This window comes from Cyprinus carpio, chromosome B4 (assembly GCF_018340385.1).
Source record: "Cyprinus carpio isolate SPL01 chromosome B4, ASM1834038v1, whole genome shotgun sequence".
In the NCBI taxonomy this organism is placed as follows: domain Eukaryota; kingdom Metazoa; phylum Chordata; class Actinopteri; order Cypriniformes; family Cyprinidae; genus Cyprinus; species Cyprinus carpio.
In genome coordinates this window covers 13,778,086-13,794,476 of record NC_056600.1, presented here as the reverse complement: position 1 = coordinate 13,794,476, position 16,391 = coordinate 13,778,086, and the positions used below count along the sequence as shown (strand labels likewise).

Genomic DNA, 16,391 nt, shown 5'->3' with positions numbered 1-16,391 from the left:
AGTTTGTTTCTTTAAGGGAACAGATTTGGAGAAATGTAGCATTACATCACTTGCTCACCAGCGGATCCTCTGAGATTCTAAACAGCGAATAATCCACGACTCCAGTCAAACAATTAACGTCTTGTGAATCTACATGCTGCATGTTTGTAAGAAACAAATCTATCATTAAGGCATTTTAACTTTAAATTGTTGCTTCTGGCCTAAATACCACTCCATAATCCATAATAACACTTGGTCCAGTGTATCATACTTTTACTTCCACAATGTTTTGACATATTTTCTACATCAACTTTTGAGTTTTTGGGGGATGAATCACTTTTGCTAGGTGCTACTTAAAAGGTCTCTTTTCCCCTGGGTTTCCAAAAAAAGGTCTCAGTCTGTGTGATCTCTGTTTGGTTTGGCTTCACCTCCGTACAACCTTAATCTCATGTGGTACTCTCATGAATTGTAAAGTCAGGCCCACAAGTGTATGTGTGTGTGTGTGTGTGTGTGTGTGTGTGTGTGTGTGTGTGCGCTCCCACTCTATGCATTGCCTATTAAGGCAGATGAATACTGCTCTGTTTGCTGCTCAATGAAGGAGTTTATTCCTGGAGTTAGAAACTAAATAGACACTGAACACCCGCTTGTTTTTGTGTGAGTAATGCAGAGAGCTTGCACACAACTGCCTCACAAGATCCGGTGTTTCTGTTTCTTGGCAAAGCTGAAATCTAGTGACTCTGTCCAACACCCAGTGGGCCTGCAGCTGCCTCTCTCTCTCTCTCTTAAACACACACACCCCAGATCATCTCTTTCATTTCTTGTGTTCCTCCTCCAGTCTTGAGCACTGTTTTTTTCCTCTCTTCAAGACTTCACAGCTGAACAGCACGGGACTTAATGCTGTGATGGTAGTGAAGTTGTAAATAAAACCTAAAAAAATCTGCAATCTGTGTTCATTCAGTATTTCAAAACTATAGTGCAGTAAATTTGATCTCAGAAAAAAAGTACAGTGATGGTTCATGGTAAATTATGGAATGAGATTGTGATTTCATGACCGTTTTGATGATACTGAATGATTACCAAATTAAGGGACCAATTTTATATTTATTAATATTTATATTTTTAATAAAACTGAAATCTGGTTAATGTAAACATGACATGGAATAAGAATATGACCAGAATAATTTAGGAATATTCTTGCGTATGTAAATGCAGTCTGTGACTGTTTACATGCACATCATGCTCCACAGATTTTAGAATATTAATTTATGCTTGTTTTGAACTTATTCTGCATTTATTGCTGCACAGTAATTAATCCTCATTCCTGTCCTTGACAATAGACAAACATACAATGAACTGCAAAACATAGAACGACACATCTTTTAACGTTTGTAAGATTTTGGTAAAATTCAGGCTGGTGTCCTTGTCCAGGTTAACAGGTATAATAATAAAACTGAATATTCTAAATAAGCTATCTGTATGACCCAAATTTGAGTTCTCAGAACATTCTTGGAATATTATTTAATGGTTGTAAAAATAAACCTTAAATAAACTAGGATGTTATTATTTAGTTCCCCAAAAATGTTACATGTAACATTCTCTGGGTTTAATAATTTTCTACACTGAATATTCAAAATAAACTGTTTGTATGACCTAAAATACTTAATAATATTCCAGCTAACCCCCCAGAATATTTTAGGTTCCCACCTCAAGTAATGTTTCCAGAAATTTGATGGCCAATTAAAAAATAACCAAGCAGGAATCAAATACTAACGTTAGGGGAATGTTCTGTGTTTGTTGTTAAATACAGCATTTTTAGGGAATATTGGCTTTATCTTGACCATTAAACATGTTTAAGCCCACATTCTTTCCGTGTTAATATTCTGATTTATCATCAATATTAATTATTAATATTCTAAAATATTAATATTCTTGCAAAACAAATATATAAATAAATAAATAAATAAATACTGAATGAATTACAATGAAATTTGTTCCATGATATTTTTTTTTACATTCATTTTTAAATGGCAATCATTGAGTGCCATATTACCACAGTAGGGTGGAAACGTGTCTTAAAATATGATATGATATCTTCTCCTCGTGCGCCAATGAAATCAAAACAAGGTTACAGTAACAGTGTTCGGTATCCGTGACTCCACGCCCAGCCGGAGCAGCTCTCTCCTCTCGTTTAACGGAAGACTGCCATATAGGAACAGAAAGAGAGAAACACTGATGCTGGGCCGCCCTGCTGTCAGTACAACTGCACACACACACACACGCACAGAGAGAGAGAGAGAGAAAGAGCGCGCGGAGAACAGCGTGTGTACGGTGACCGAGAGCGCACGGGAGAGCGGCTGGTGAGTGTGATTTAAACGGCGTCTCCAGGCAACCGGACGGTCTAGAGGACCACCATCCTCCCGTTCAGCACAGCTGCACCGGGACCGTGTTAGAGTAAATATCCGGTGCATCATTCCATCATTGAGCTCCGGTATGGACTAGCGGCTTTATTCATACAGAAGCGCGCGGCGGAGCGTCTGTCGGTAACATGCCGCAGACTTCCTAAAAGCAGACCTCGCCGTTCAGTCCGGATTGTTTTTGTTCTCGTGGATTAAACTTGTGTCCGGGATGGGGAAGGAGCAGGAGCTGCTGGAGGCGGCGCGGACCGGGAATGTGGGGCTGGTGGAGAAGCTGTTGAGTGGGAAGAAAGGATTGCTGGGCTCGGGCTCGGGCTCCATACCTCTGCCTGGGTTACTCAGGTATGAAAGCAGACCGTAGCGGACAAGTTTGTATGTAGCTTATGTCCGAAATAAAAGGGCTTTCCGGGAGTCCACTGGTTCCGTGCTGTTCATATCAATACAGACAGAGGGATTGCAGTTGCTTGAGCAATGCAATACATCACACACACCCACTCTAGGCATCCCCGACCCACTGCGCCCCTCACACACGGTGCGTGAGTGTCGGGATATATAGGGTAGACCGCTGAGATACATTTTGTTTCAACGTCTGTAACTCAGTGCGTTACATGTCTCAAACTTTGATATTAAATTCGCATATCTGTCTGAAACAAGTTAAAGCGGTTTAGAAATCCATAACTCATCCCTAATGTGTGCGCATTAATGTTAATTACACCAGTGCTCTTGTTTGTCATCCTAATAGACTTTCATTGTGAGAAAATCTCACATGTTTGTCCTCTGGAGATGCAGAGGAGAGCTCAGTGTCTTAACTGTCTTGCCAAGACACCAAAGTCTGCAATCAAAAGTCCCAGATTATGGTATTAAAGGGATAGTTGACTCAAAAATGAAAATTCTGTCATTGTTTACCCAACCTCATGTCACTCCAAACCTGTATGACTGACTTTCTTTTGTGGTGGAACATAAAAGAAGATAGTTTGAGACATGTCCTATAGTGTTCTTGTCTAAGTGAACCAAAGAACTTTTGGTTACCAACATTTTTAAGAATATCTTCTTTTGTGTTCAAGAAGGTCATACAGGTTGGGACGACATTAGGGTGAGTAATGTTGAATTGTAATTTTGAATTGTCAGTTTTCAGGTGAACTGTCCCTTTAACTCAAGAATTTCTCATCAAATACTTCCAAGACCAAATGATCTGGGCTGTACAGTACTGTCCACATTCATTTCATAGCTCTGTATGAGAGGGGAATCGGGTGGGAACGCAGTGGGGGGGGCCCAGCATGGTCCTGCTCATTTGGCCTGGTGGAGGGTGGTGGAGCCACCCATAAAATTTTGTCCCAGGCCCCATGTAATGACAGCCCCGCTCTTACTGTATGCCAACTCATTTTTTGTATGTCTCCTAAGGCATTTTATAAGAAACATCTGAGAATAAATCGATACTTAAAGGGTTTTCTTCTAAAAAATTTACCTTCATGTCATTCCAATCCTGACTTTTATTATTCTGTGGAACACAAAAGAAAATATTTTGTAAAATAGATGTGTTTTTTGTCCATGCAAAGAAAGCCAAATGTGGTTCAAGATCCATTTTTGGACCCCAGTTGATTTTAATTATATGGGCAGAAAATGTCGTCTTCTTTTTTATTTTGTTTTATTGTGTTTTGTTTTATTTTACTCATAAAGCAGTAAAAGTCAGACAGAGATTTAAACTATTTTTGTTTATGAGTGAAAAAATTTGCATACAAAAAAATAAAGTGATGTAAAATAAAACTAAACAAATAAAAAATAATATCTTTGAGAACAAAGGAGTGGTTTAATTCTATAGTGACAGATACAGATTTTATTTTATTGATTGACTGATTAAAAAATATTGAGCAATTTCCTTAGCTATGACAGCTATGAAGGAAACCTCTGAAAAATACAATTTCTTTTGCAATTAATTCTAATTAATCAGTTAATGAAGGGTTAATGAGGCCTCATAAAAGAAGAAATCCTTCCTTCAGAATAAACTTTAACACTCTGTACTGTTCGTAATACAGAGCGATTTCTCCTGTACCTAGTGTGTGTTGCTCTGTTCAGCCTGTGTGATTGATGTGTGATGTTTGATCAGCTGTGCATACATGTGTTTGCAGTTCTCAGGTATATGATTTCAGGAACATGTTCATCTCCACAACAGTATGTAAAATGACAACTGTGTGGAGCAGAGAGAAGGAAACGTATGCTTCGGGAATGGCCAGGCAGAGATGGGGGAAGGGCACCTGGGAACGACATGCCTGCTCGCGTCTGTGAGAGCGAGAGAGGCTGATCGAGCAGAGAAGTGTGCTGCCCGGCTCAGACATCAGCCACCTCGCTGGTTAAAACAGCGAGTACAATCAATGCTGCACGTATGCTGCCTGGACAAAAGATCCCTCTGCCTGGTAATGGGGCATTTTTCCAACAGCAACGGCTGACAGAATCTCACCGCTCCTCTAATTTAGGCCACAGAAGGCATTGTTCTGTTGTTTCGTGGTCGATTCTTGAGGTTTGTTTGGTTGGAAGGTGGGAAGTGTGTTGTGTTTGTGTTTTTCTCTTATTGGGTCAGGACTGTTGGCTGGAGGAATGGGACAGTGCGGTGCGGTGGGGGGGTCTGACTCTGTCCATCTGTCCACAGTGCTGGAAGTTGTGCTTTTTCTCTCTGTGAGCTCTGCAGCGTCACAGTTAGTGACGAAGCATTGCCCAGGGAGGATTCACATGGCCTTATCTGAAAATGAGGGCGGGTCTATGACAGGTCAAAGGTCACTTGAAGAACTGTAGAATGGTCAGAATGTTTTGAATGTTCAGAATGGGATACTAGCTTCCAGTACTTCTATCTATCTATCTATCTATCTATCTATCTATCTATCTATCTATCTATCTATCTATCTATCTATCTATCTATCTATCTATCTATCTATCTATCTAGTAAAACAAACACAAAATAAAGAATTTCAGTATCTTAAGTATTTAGTCATTTAATATGATAATAATTATAGGCATATTGTTAATGGCCATTTGAATACCTGCATATCTCCAGTTATTATCAATGTTAATTCAATTTAGTGTCAAAATGTCTTCTGAATCACTGCTGTTATGACTTCTATTTCTGCAGCTGGGTTTCCATCCAAATGTGAAGCAAATCTTTTTAAAGTTTGCAAAAAAGAAAAAACAAATAAACGAACAAATGCAAATTAATGTTGCATCAAGTTGTTTGAGTGAATGTCCAATTAAGCGAATTAACTATTTTTCATACCAGTCAGAAACCACCTCAAGTGAGCGTAAAAACTATTTTGCGAATTAGTGGATTTATTTTTTTTAATTAGGCATTTCCATCACTTGTTTCTGATGCGATACTTTAAAATATGCGTAAGAACAGGGTTATTGGAAACAGCTATTGTTGAGTGCATTGCATTATGGGATAGAGTATTCTGTGCAATGCGCTCTGTTGTAAGTTTAAACAGTATTTCTTAAGGATGAACAGTATATCAGTCTCCTATTGGTTATCGGCTGATATTAGAGATTTATAGGTATCGATAAATTAATTATGATTGAATATTTAATTGTATTGCTCATCTCTTACATTACAATTAGATTACCCTTGCCATCATCTAGCGATTACTTGAAGTCAATCTTTGAAAACACTAATTTCATTATGCTGTTAAATATCATTTTTAACACATCTCATTATTAATATCCATTTTTTATACTGGACATTATAATTCACTTGTAGCATTTACAGTGACTGATTTCAGTTTTTAGTTTTTATTTAGTTTATATTTTATTCAGAAACAATGTAGAAAAGAAATATCTTAATATTTTAATGAATTATTTAAAATATTAAATGACTAAAATTTCATATGAAAATCATTTCCTTATTGGCCAAAATTTTTATATCGATGCATCTTCATTTATTCTCCATTTGAATTCAGTTTTGTGTAAAAAATGTATTTGCTTTTAGCAGATGCCAAAAGTCACTTACTGTATGTTTAATAGCACATTGTTGAGAGCTTTGAATGTCGGGATACAGTATTCCATGCAGTGTGCTCTGTTGTATTCTCTACATTTTGGCAAAAGTAGTAGTAGGTCATTTTAATATTCTGTCCTACTGTCAAAATCCCTGTAAGGCAAGTGAGTTTGGGCAAACCCGAAACCCAAAAAACCCAGCCTGCTGCTATTTTCTATGTAGGTAAAAGGCTTACATATAAAGCATGTTCCAGTGGCATAGGTTTGTGGCTTTGACTTCTGGCACACATACACTGTTGCATGTGGGACAGGACCCACTGCTGTACGATCAATGTTATGTGCCCTCATAGTGGTAATGGATTAGCCCATCAATAATGACACACTGTGAATGTTGCATTAGGCTGCACAGCACTTAGAAACACATGATTTCAAATGATACTACATTCATATGCTCGGTGCTTAATATGATAATGATAAACTAGATTGTGCAGTGATTATTTGTCTCTTTATTAAAGAGCCTGAGTCATGATTTGGACTTGTGAGACAGTAGCTGGATGTATTTTTAGGTCTGAATGTTATTTTTTCCCATTCTTTTGCAATCTCACTAAAAGCATATACAGTAGATATATCATAAAGCATCACTTACTGGCATTGATTCATCATTATGGATACTGTGACGATGATGTTGGTTATGGGAAACAAGATGGGATGATCTCTCTTTGGCTGCCAGTCACTTTGCTGATTGCCTTGTTCTCTCATTTGATTAGTCACTGAGCATGTCAATCATTCTTTGCAGACACACTGCTGGTGTGAAAGTTGTTAGCTTAACTTATGTTGCCTTCTAAAACACCTTATTTGATTCTAAGGCAGCACTGCATATACTTTACAAAGATAATCATAGGGCAATCCCAGAATGCACTTTCACAATCTCAGTGAAAATATAAAGATGGCAGATGAGGTGAGAAAAATGTTAACTATGAATTATTATATTGGGCACAATACTGGAAAAAATACCATAAAAAGTAAATTATAGTGATTATATGTATGTAGACAGCAGGTCAGCTACAGTAGCTAAATTTGAAACAGCTAAAGTTTCTGTCAGTCATACTAGCTATATAAATATTAATATATAAAGATGTTTTTTTTTTTTTTTACTATACAAACTGGCTAACAGCTAAAGCATGAAACACTAATTAAAACACTAAAATATTACAAAAATTGACCAGTTATTTGTTGTACGACAAGTCAGCCATCGTGACTTATCCCTACTTGCTAATAATATAAAAAGAGCAGTTAGCATCTGTTTTCCATCTTGGCCGTTCTGGGGCAGTCACAGATTCGTCATGTCCCTGCGGTTTATCAAAATAAACATTCAGCGCCATTATCCCCCGTCTTATCAGGCACAGAAACAGACCGCTGAGCGACACAGACCGCAGTGCCATTGAGCGCGCACCACACAGAGCCATGCACACTTCACTGTCAGAGCGGCTTACTGAAAACATGGACTGCTACCAAACCTTCTGGTCTGGAGCGCAGCCGTCAGCTAGTGTGGAGGAGTGTTCTGAGATAGAGAGAAAGAGGGAGGAGGGTGTTTATATATCACCATCCATTAAGAGGCGAGTGGATGGGGAGGAAGGGGTGGCGTATTGGGGTCAAAGTTCAGACTTGCGTGGAATGGTGTTTGTGTGTGCACTCGTCAAAGATTGGGTTTGTCTGAGACGCATTCTGTCTGCTTCTAAGTGCTCACTTGCACGTGAGTCTGCATAAATCACGCTGTGACGTCGAGTAAGAAAATGACCCTTTCCAAGAAAGTTTCACTTTTGCTCAGTGACTCAGCATGGGAACCAGACAATTGCAAACTAGACTCGCAGAGCCAGACTTTTAAATTATCAGCATGGTCTACTTTGTGGCTTATTTTGGATAAGTATGGCCTGCTTAGACAAATAAAATGCTTTGTGACCATCATGTAAAGCTACCAGCCATGGTTTATACTCAGTTTATGTGACGTTTAGAGTAGAGAAATTCAATTTACCTCAGTAATTGACCAGTATGTGGTACAGTTTCTCACACAAATAATTATTATTTATACATTTATTAATAATTATTAAATCCGCAAAAACGTTCTTTGTTGCAACATTATAACATGTAACAAATGTTTGTTTCCCAGTGGACCAAAGCTGGTATTGTTACGTTAAAATAAAATGTAACTTCTTTAGCTGAAATAAAGCTAATGAAAACAAAAAAATTAAATAGGAATATTAGATGAAAAAAAGCACAGAACAAACTTACTAAAGCTTACTAAAATTAAAAATCATAGTATGAGTAAAAATGAATAGAATATAAATAACAACACTGCATTTCTACTTTGAATGCAGGAAGATACTTGGTCAGGCAATCCAATCTGAGTGCAGTTTTTCATTTGCAAGACTTCATTTGTAAGTTGCTTTGGATAAAAACGTCTGCTATTGTGAATGGATCAATGTAAAGAACATGTAAATTTCAGAGGTCTTGCAATTTTTATGCAGTACACATCAAATAATAGGGGAAAGAAGTGTGGCTGTGCCGTCTGAAATAAGAAAGTAACGTTTATTTGTTGCATTAATATGCTAGAAACGTTCTTTGAAGCAGATTAGAAAGATGCTGTAGGTTTTTCCTTCACTGTCAAGCTCAATTTACTTCAATACTAACATGATAAGAGAAAGCTCATGTGCACTGCATGAAGGATATTTATTGAAATGTGTTTGTCCATAAGTAAAAATAAATACAAATAATTGATGGCCATGCTGTTCACCAGTAAAACTGCAAAACATGGTTAAGCTAGATAACTTGCATGTTGGAATTGGTTTACCTATGTCAATAGTTAAGAGGCCTGGTAAGGACATTAGCACAACAGTATTGCATGATGGGAAGCACCTTAGCAGGGGGTGTAACACATGTTACATAAAATGTTATCTCATTAACACATTTGTTACTAACATCATTTACAATCAATGCTTTTCAAAAGAGCTTCATAAAAGCATTACATGATGGGAACCATCATCCTAAACACAGTAACACATTCTTTTTAGGACAGGAAAGGACGTAACATGTGTTACTCATTTACACATTTACAAACACATTTCACTGTCTTAACATTTTTTCACAGGTTAAAAGAGCTTCATAATTGCATTGCATGATGGGGACCATCATTCAAAACAGACTTTTTAGAAGGGGATGTAACATGCATTACCTGAAACCTGTCATTCAGTTAACACATTTGTTCTTAACATAATTCACAGTCTCAGTGTTTCACAGGTTAAAAGAACTTCATAACAGCATTGTATGATGGGAATACTCTTCCAAAAACAATCTTTTCAGCAGGGGATGTAACACGTGTTACATGTAACACATTATTCTGTTAACACATTTATTGCAAATATCATTCACAGTCTCAGTCCTTTTTACAGGTTAGAAGAGCTTCATAACAGCACTGAATTATGGGAACCATTATTCAAAACACTGTGTCCTTAGCATGGGACAAAACATGTTACATGAAACATTATCTCATTAGTTGCAAAGATTATTCACAGTCTGAAAGCTTTTCAAGGGTTTAAAGAGCTTCATAACAGCACTGCATGATGGGAACCATCATCCAACACACACTCTTTTTAGCAGGGGGCATAACACGTTACATGTAACACATTATCCCATTGACCCATTTGTTGCAAAGATCATTCACAGTCTCAGTGGTTTTTCACAGGTTAAAAGTGCACCCCTCCTGTTCCCTGATCAGTTTAGCTCTTTCTCCTCGAGCTGTGGCAATACGTGTTAAGGCTAACTGCTCCATGGAGGGAACCCATCTGTGCTAGGGAGGCCTTTGATTAGCTTAGGCTCTGTGTAATGCTTCTGTCAGTGATTGTTCTACTCCTCGGAGCATGCTTGACTTTTGTTTGAAAAGCTGTGATAAATCAACCTCTCAGGCCCTCATCCTTTAGTTTAGAGTAGCTTATGGCCTATAGCGTTTTCTGTGCTGATGAATGGCCATCACAGCACTGTTTAGATGAGTATCCTCCTGGTATTAGGGCTTAGATATCTCGTCTTCCCCCTGGAAAGCTCTCAATCACATGTTCGGACACATGACCACTGGATTGGTATTTTCTATTCAAATTTCCATGAAATCAGCTAGTGTTGTTCTAAACTTGGACGTAACAACTCAATATTAGACTGATTTAAGTGTCTCAAACCTCACAAATTTACATTTTCTTCCATACTTTCAAGTTCATATTACACAGTTGTGCACACTTGTGCTTTTTAATCAACAACCATAAGCCTTTTGTGGGCAGCATGCCTCTGTTCGCTACAAAATGCAACCTACATACCTGGCATATCTGACATTCCCAAATCACAGGATCTTATTAACAATGGATTTGTGTGAGGATGTTTTGGTGTTTTACAAGAAGCACGAAAATAGTAACACTGACCTTTGACCCTCCCTCTGGAGAAATATGTGTGTGGACACTTTCCACTTTACAAGACCCCTCAAGTTGTGTCTAATTTAGCCGTTCAGCCAGGCGCCAAGACGTGTGAATAGAGAAAGTCCCTCTCCTCTTTTTTGTTTCTGGTCTTTTACAAATCCCCCATCTTATCTTTCAATCTCTCTCTTCTTTCCACTCTTCCTTTCTTACCTCGCTCTCTTTTTTCAGTTGGGATCTCTATGCTGTTGGTTGCAGGGCTTTCACTGTAGTATCGATCAGCTTCGCTTTCTCGCCTCCGTCCTGATTGAAACTAAGACTCAGCTTACAGTCCCATTAGAGGCCGGGTCAGCACTACCTGCCAAACTGAAGAGAAAGACAACGGGTGCCAAGAGAGCTCATTTACTCTATTCCTCCTTCACACTCTATCATCCTTCCTCCCATTTTCTTGATATATACACGCACGTGTTCATGGAAGATTTTTCTGAGTAAATCTAATGAAGAAATACCCCAAATTCAAATTTATATTTTTATATCTTGTGTAAAGAACACTATTTTTCAGGTTAATAAAGTTAATTATTTAGGCTACATGACAATTAAGAATACTGTACCCCAAATTCACATCCTTATTAATGTATTATACTGTTTAAAACCAGGAGGTTAGGGTTATTCCAAAAATGTGTATTTTCCTTTGTTATATATTATACAATAATTTTTTTTGTAGTGGACACCTTAACACATTCAGTTCTTGTTTAATATTTTATTTTATTTTGTTAATGTATTTTATTTTAATAAATCTTTCATTTGCATTTGTCTATTTACATTGCAATAATACTTTATTTTTATTTTTATATTATGTTTTGTTTTATTTTATTTTTTATTTTACTTTGTTAATGCATTTTATTTTAATAAATCTTTCATTTGCCTTAGTTTATTTACGTTGTAATAATATTTTATGTTATTATTTTGTTATATTATGTTTTTTTTGTTTAGTTAAAATCGATATTCATTCAATTTACTAAAACAAATACTGTGACCACAATTACAATAAATATTTATTATTTTATTTTTGATTTTATTAAAATCAATATTTATTCAATTTAGTAAAACAAATACCATGACCACAATTACAATAAATATTTATTTTATTTTTGATTTTATCAAAATCTATATAAATTAAATTGAGTAAATCTAATATCATGACCACAATTACAATACCAAAATTAAGAATATTTACAGTGCCAAAATGTAGAATAGTATTCTATTTCTTTTTTCAAAACACAATTTTCTTTTTATTTTGGAGTGAAATACCGCCCAGAAATTTCTTGACAGTGTTTGTGAGAATAACCTTTTTGCATGTGTTATTTATGAAGTGAATTGAACAATCTGACAGAAGAATGTGTCAGTTCCTGAGTAAAATCCACTTAAAGCGGAGTTAACACCAGCTTACTGGCATAACCCAATTAGTATTGAATACGACATTAATGGCTGGTTATGCTCTCTGTATATGTGTTGCCTGGAAGCTGCAGTCATATATTTAAATGGATGTTCATATCTCCGCTTCAGAGCCTGTACAGTGTACATTACACAGCCTTGATCGTTGTCCAGTGTTTGTGCGCAGCCAAAGGATGTCCTAGTGATAGTGATGATGATGTGTTGTGTGTGTAAAATGACAGGCCAGGGTTACCGCAATATCCCATGATGCTATTTCCTTGCACAGTCACACACACATGCTGATAATGATCCCCTGATATAGAGAGCACAGGATGTTAGGATAGTGCACAGATGTATTCACATGTGTTGAAATTTTTATTAAAACATCCGTTTGTTATATATTTCAGTTCAGGCTAGTACTCCCAAATTCTGCCTATATGAGAAGGATAGATGTCTGACTCTTGTTTTTCATCGGTGTGATGGGAAATTTTGTTATTGCGTCAAAAGTAGAGACTAGAATAGCACAAGACATTTCTTTGTATGTATTCAGGTTTTTTTTAGCAGACCACTGATACACTGACTCACTATTGAATTTCCTCATGCCATACAACACACACATACTGTACACACACATCTGCACATGTTCTACACAAACCAGCATCCCAGTTAAAAGGTGTTGAGGATAAATGTGTGAAAAATGAGTTGTGTTTGACATCTGATGTTGTATGATGTGGGTATCTTTATATTGTCTTAATGTGAATCGGCGTTTGAACCTTTAAACTCTCAAACTCCTGAGATTTTAGAAAGTCTTTTTAGTACATTTCTTCCTAAAGTCTGCCTTGTCTTCTAAAAAATGCTGTCACTGATCTATGTTTTTAAATATTTCCTTACTCAAATCCTGAAATTTTAGAATTTTTTTTTAAATAAAAAGTCTGCATAGCTAAAGTCTGCCTTGTCTTCTAAAAAATGCTGTCACTGATCTATGTTTTTATAAAGTCTGAGTTGTATTTTTGAGCCTTTGCTTTGATTTCATGTTCATTAGCTTTTGATTTGTTCTTGATGTTCATTAACTTGGTTATATTACTTGAGTTTCTTTTCTGTGTTTTTTTTTTTGGGTTAGTTTTTTGTGTGTTTGTTTTTGTGTACGTATCTAGATGGTGGTGTTTTTTTTTGTCAGTGATTACCTATAGGGGAACAGAGACTCAAGGGAAAATCTGAATGTTGTGTGATTTGTGAGAGTGTTCAGAACTGTTAAAGAGTGATATATGACTGTTCTCCTCTAGTAGTTAGACTAATAGGCTTGTACGACTGGTCACTGTGGTTATGGTTATTTGCTGCAATCCCAGTAAATCATAATTATTTACTCTTGTAATGAGCAGGATTTACAGCAATTCTGACCCACTGACCTGTGAGTATTGCACATACACATTTAGTATATGAACTATAGGACATGCATGTATATATCACAATAGTGCACCTTCTTCACCCATCAGTGTGTGTGTTGTTCTTATTCACTATAGGCTCATATAGAGCAAAAAAGATTTATCTCTCAGGCCATTTGAAACAAATGAACCATTCTAAACCAGTGACACACAATCTGAATCGCAAAATCTCTGGCTGTGTTCGAAAACAAAATGCCAGCCTGCTGCTTACTGAACAGACTATTGTACACTGTACTAAAATTGTATGCGAGCAGAATGAAATAAGACAGAAATAGTTCTATGCTACATGTCATATGACCTTATTTTGCTCCATAATTAATTCAGCAAGTTTATGGAATCTTTTCACATTTATCGTCTGTTTGCTTTTTTTCTTTCTAAACATTGTCAAAACTTTTTTTTGTAACTTACTGGTTAATATTGTCACAGTAAAAAAATACTATAAGCAGTTATTTTACATTTTTAATGGCTTTTTGTTTAAAAATAGCTAGAATCTTGTCTTGCTTAATTTTTTTGTTAAGTAAAACATTTCATTATTTTATATGATGTTTAGTTTATGAAAATACTATACCAAAATACTAATAGTAACATGATGTATAGTCATTTAAGAAAATGTACAGAGGCAGAATGCAAAATGGTCTTATATTTCTTTATGAAAAATAGATTTGATAAAATTTAATATAATCTTAAAATAATAACATTAAATTTGCACAAAGAATGAATCAAGCATCAACTGATTGGATCAACACAGCTGAATGTTGTTACGTAAACCTTGAAAGTGGAAAATGAAATACTGTACATATTCTTCCATAAGCGAGACTGATTGAGCGATTTTCCATCTTGACACATATATGTCATAGAGTCAAAAGGCTGTTGGTGAGTTCAAACTTTTGGCAATCTGATCACATCAAGAGTCAAGAAAGAGATGTTAAAAGTCACAGTTGATATTGGCAGTCTGGTTGATTCATCACACTGGAAATGGAAGGTCATATTGAGGGCACTGCACATTTTAGCAAATGTAGTAGTATGTCATCTGGGTATTCTGTGTGAAAAAAACCTGCAAACTGTATTTGCATTAATTAGTAGGATTAGTTTGGTAGTATGCAGTTCCAAAACATGCCTTCTCTCTCGTTTTATGCACCTTCAGCGGTTTGTTTGTAGCTTTGTGTAGATTTTGTGTCTGTGTCCATGTGTGTGTTCAGAAGTTAAAAGCTGATTCTCTCTCTCCTATAATTGCTTGTTCATCTATATGGCTGCTTTTGCTGAGGTAGTCGAGTGTAGGCAGAGAAAAGGGGCTGTGATTCTGGATGAATATACTGTATGTTCATGTATAATGGCATTGAGCCCACACACACTCAAAGTAATTCTCATAACCACTGACTACCACACATACAGAATGTCCCTAGTGCAAATATATATATATAATAAAATCACTTCATTTATTGCACATATTTAGCTTGTGTCTTTTGCTATACAAAGACGTGTATTTATGTTGGTATTCGTGAAGTTAACTGTGACCTATAGTGAGTCCCACATACCACCCACAGTCTGTTCGCTGTCTGCTTTATAAGATTTAAGAAACTTTAATTAAAAACACATTTTATTTTATTTTATTTTATTTTATTTTATTTTATTTTATTTATCTTTCTTTTCACAGTTTTGCAAAACTTGTTCATAACAGTTCATAAAACTATTTCCCAGGTTATAGGAGAAGACAGCTTTGCTTGAGTCTCTTCTTGGCAAGTAAATTAGTTATCCACTAGTTATCCATAACAGGAATTTTTTTAAAACAATCGCCTGGTTTTCTTGTGTTTTATTCAGATGAGCGTAGCACAAGAGAAATGACTCTTTTTAAACACTGTGAAATATTCATGGCCCTCAAAGCACAATGAAAAATGAACACTATTTCATTTTTCAGTTCTCTTATTTTTTTCATCCCCATTAATTTTAAGCACATTGAAGGACAATTTCATAGAGGTTTAGTGACATGTTGAACAAGAAAAACTATATGAGAGAGATAGAGAGAAAGAAAGTTCCCACAAACCTCAGTCTGTGCCGTATTCTGCGCAATCTGTTTTCATCACACAAACATCACCGCTGAGAGAATGAGAGAGGAAAGAGGGAGGAACGAGAGAAGCAAAGAAACTCCATTTCACTCTGTCTCTGTCTGTCTAGCTAAGTGGATATCAGATGTTTTGCTTTAAGACCCAGAATTTACATTGAACATCAAGAGGAAACTGCAAACATCACCAAATTTGTTTAACGTACAAAAATATCCTTTAAAGGGCAAATCAGTGTCCAAGTTGGTGTGATTCTTTAGGGTCTTCATGAAATGTCTGCAACATAGGAATACTTTGATTAAAATTCTTCAATGTCGTGTAAAGCAGCACCCTTTTTATCTTGTCAAAAACAGCTCTTCTCACAGCAACCCGTTTCAGTGCATGTCTCTTTAAATGCTAATGCTAATTTAATTTGACATCATACTGCTCAAGAAATCAAAACGGCATTATAATTGTGACTGTTTAGGTTTTCTGGGTATTAAAAAAAGGAGTGAATGTATTTGGGTTGTATTATATGTAACCCATGCTGGCAAAATGAGTCGGAATGCGTATGGGCTGATTTTGAGTTACAGGCAAAAAAAGTAAAAAATTTGGGGTTTTCACAAAAAAATTGTATATTAAAGTGTTAGTTCACCCAAAAAT

The 16,391-nt window shown here is 36.3% G+C and overlaps 1 protein-coding gene across 5 annotated transcripts in view; it reads left to right on the top strand.

Moving 5' to 3' along the window:
• Positions 1–2,178: 2,178 nt before the first annotated feature.
• Positions 2,179–16,391, top strand: part of LOC109097362 (ankyrin repeat and sterile alpha motif domain-containing protein 1B) — a 167,829-nt gene continuing 153,616 nt past the window's right edge. For 3 of the 5 annotated variants that reach the window (XM_042722084.1, XM_042722083.1, XM_042722088.1), the window contains exon 1: positions 2,179–2,735. In XM_042722084.1, coding sequence (XP_042578018.1) covers positions 2,605–2,735 — 131 coding nt within the window. In that variant the 5' untranslated portion in view covers positions 2,179–2,604. The remainder of the gene's footprint in view (positions 2,736–16,391) is intronic. The other 2 variants (XM_042722082.1, XM_042722085.1) reach the window with 1 other exon arrangement.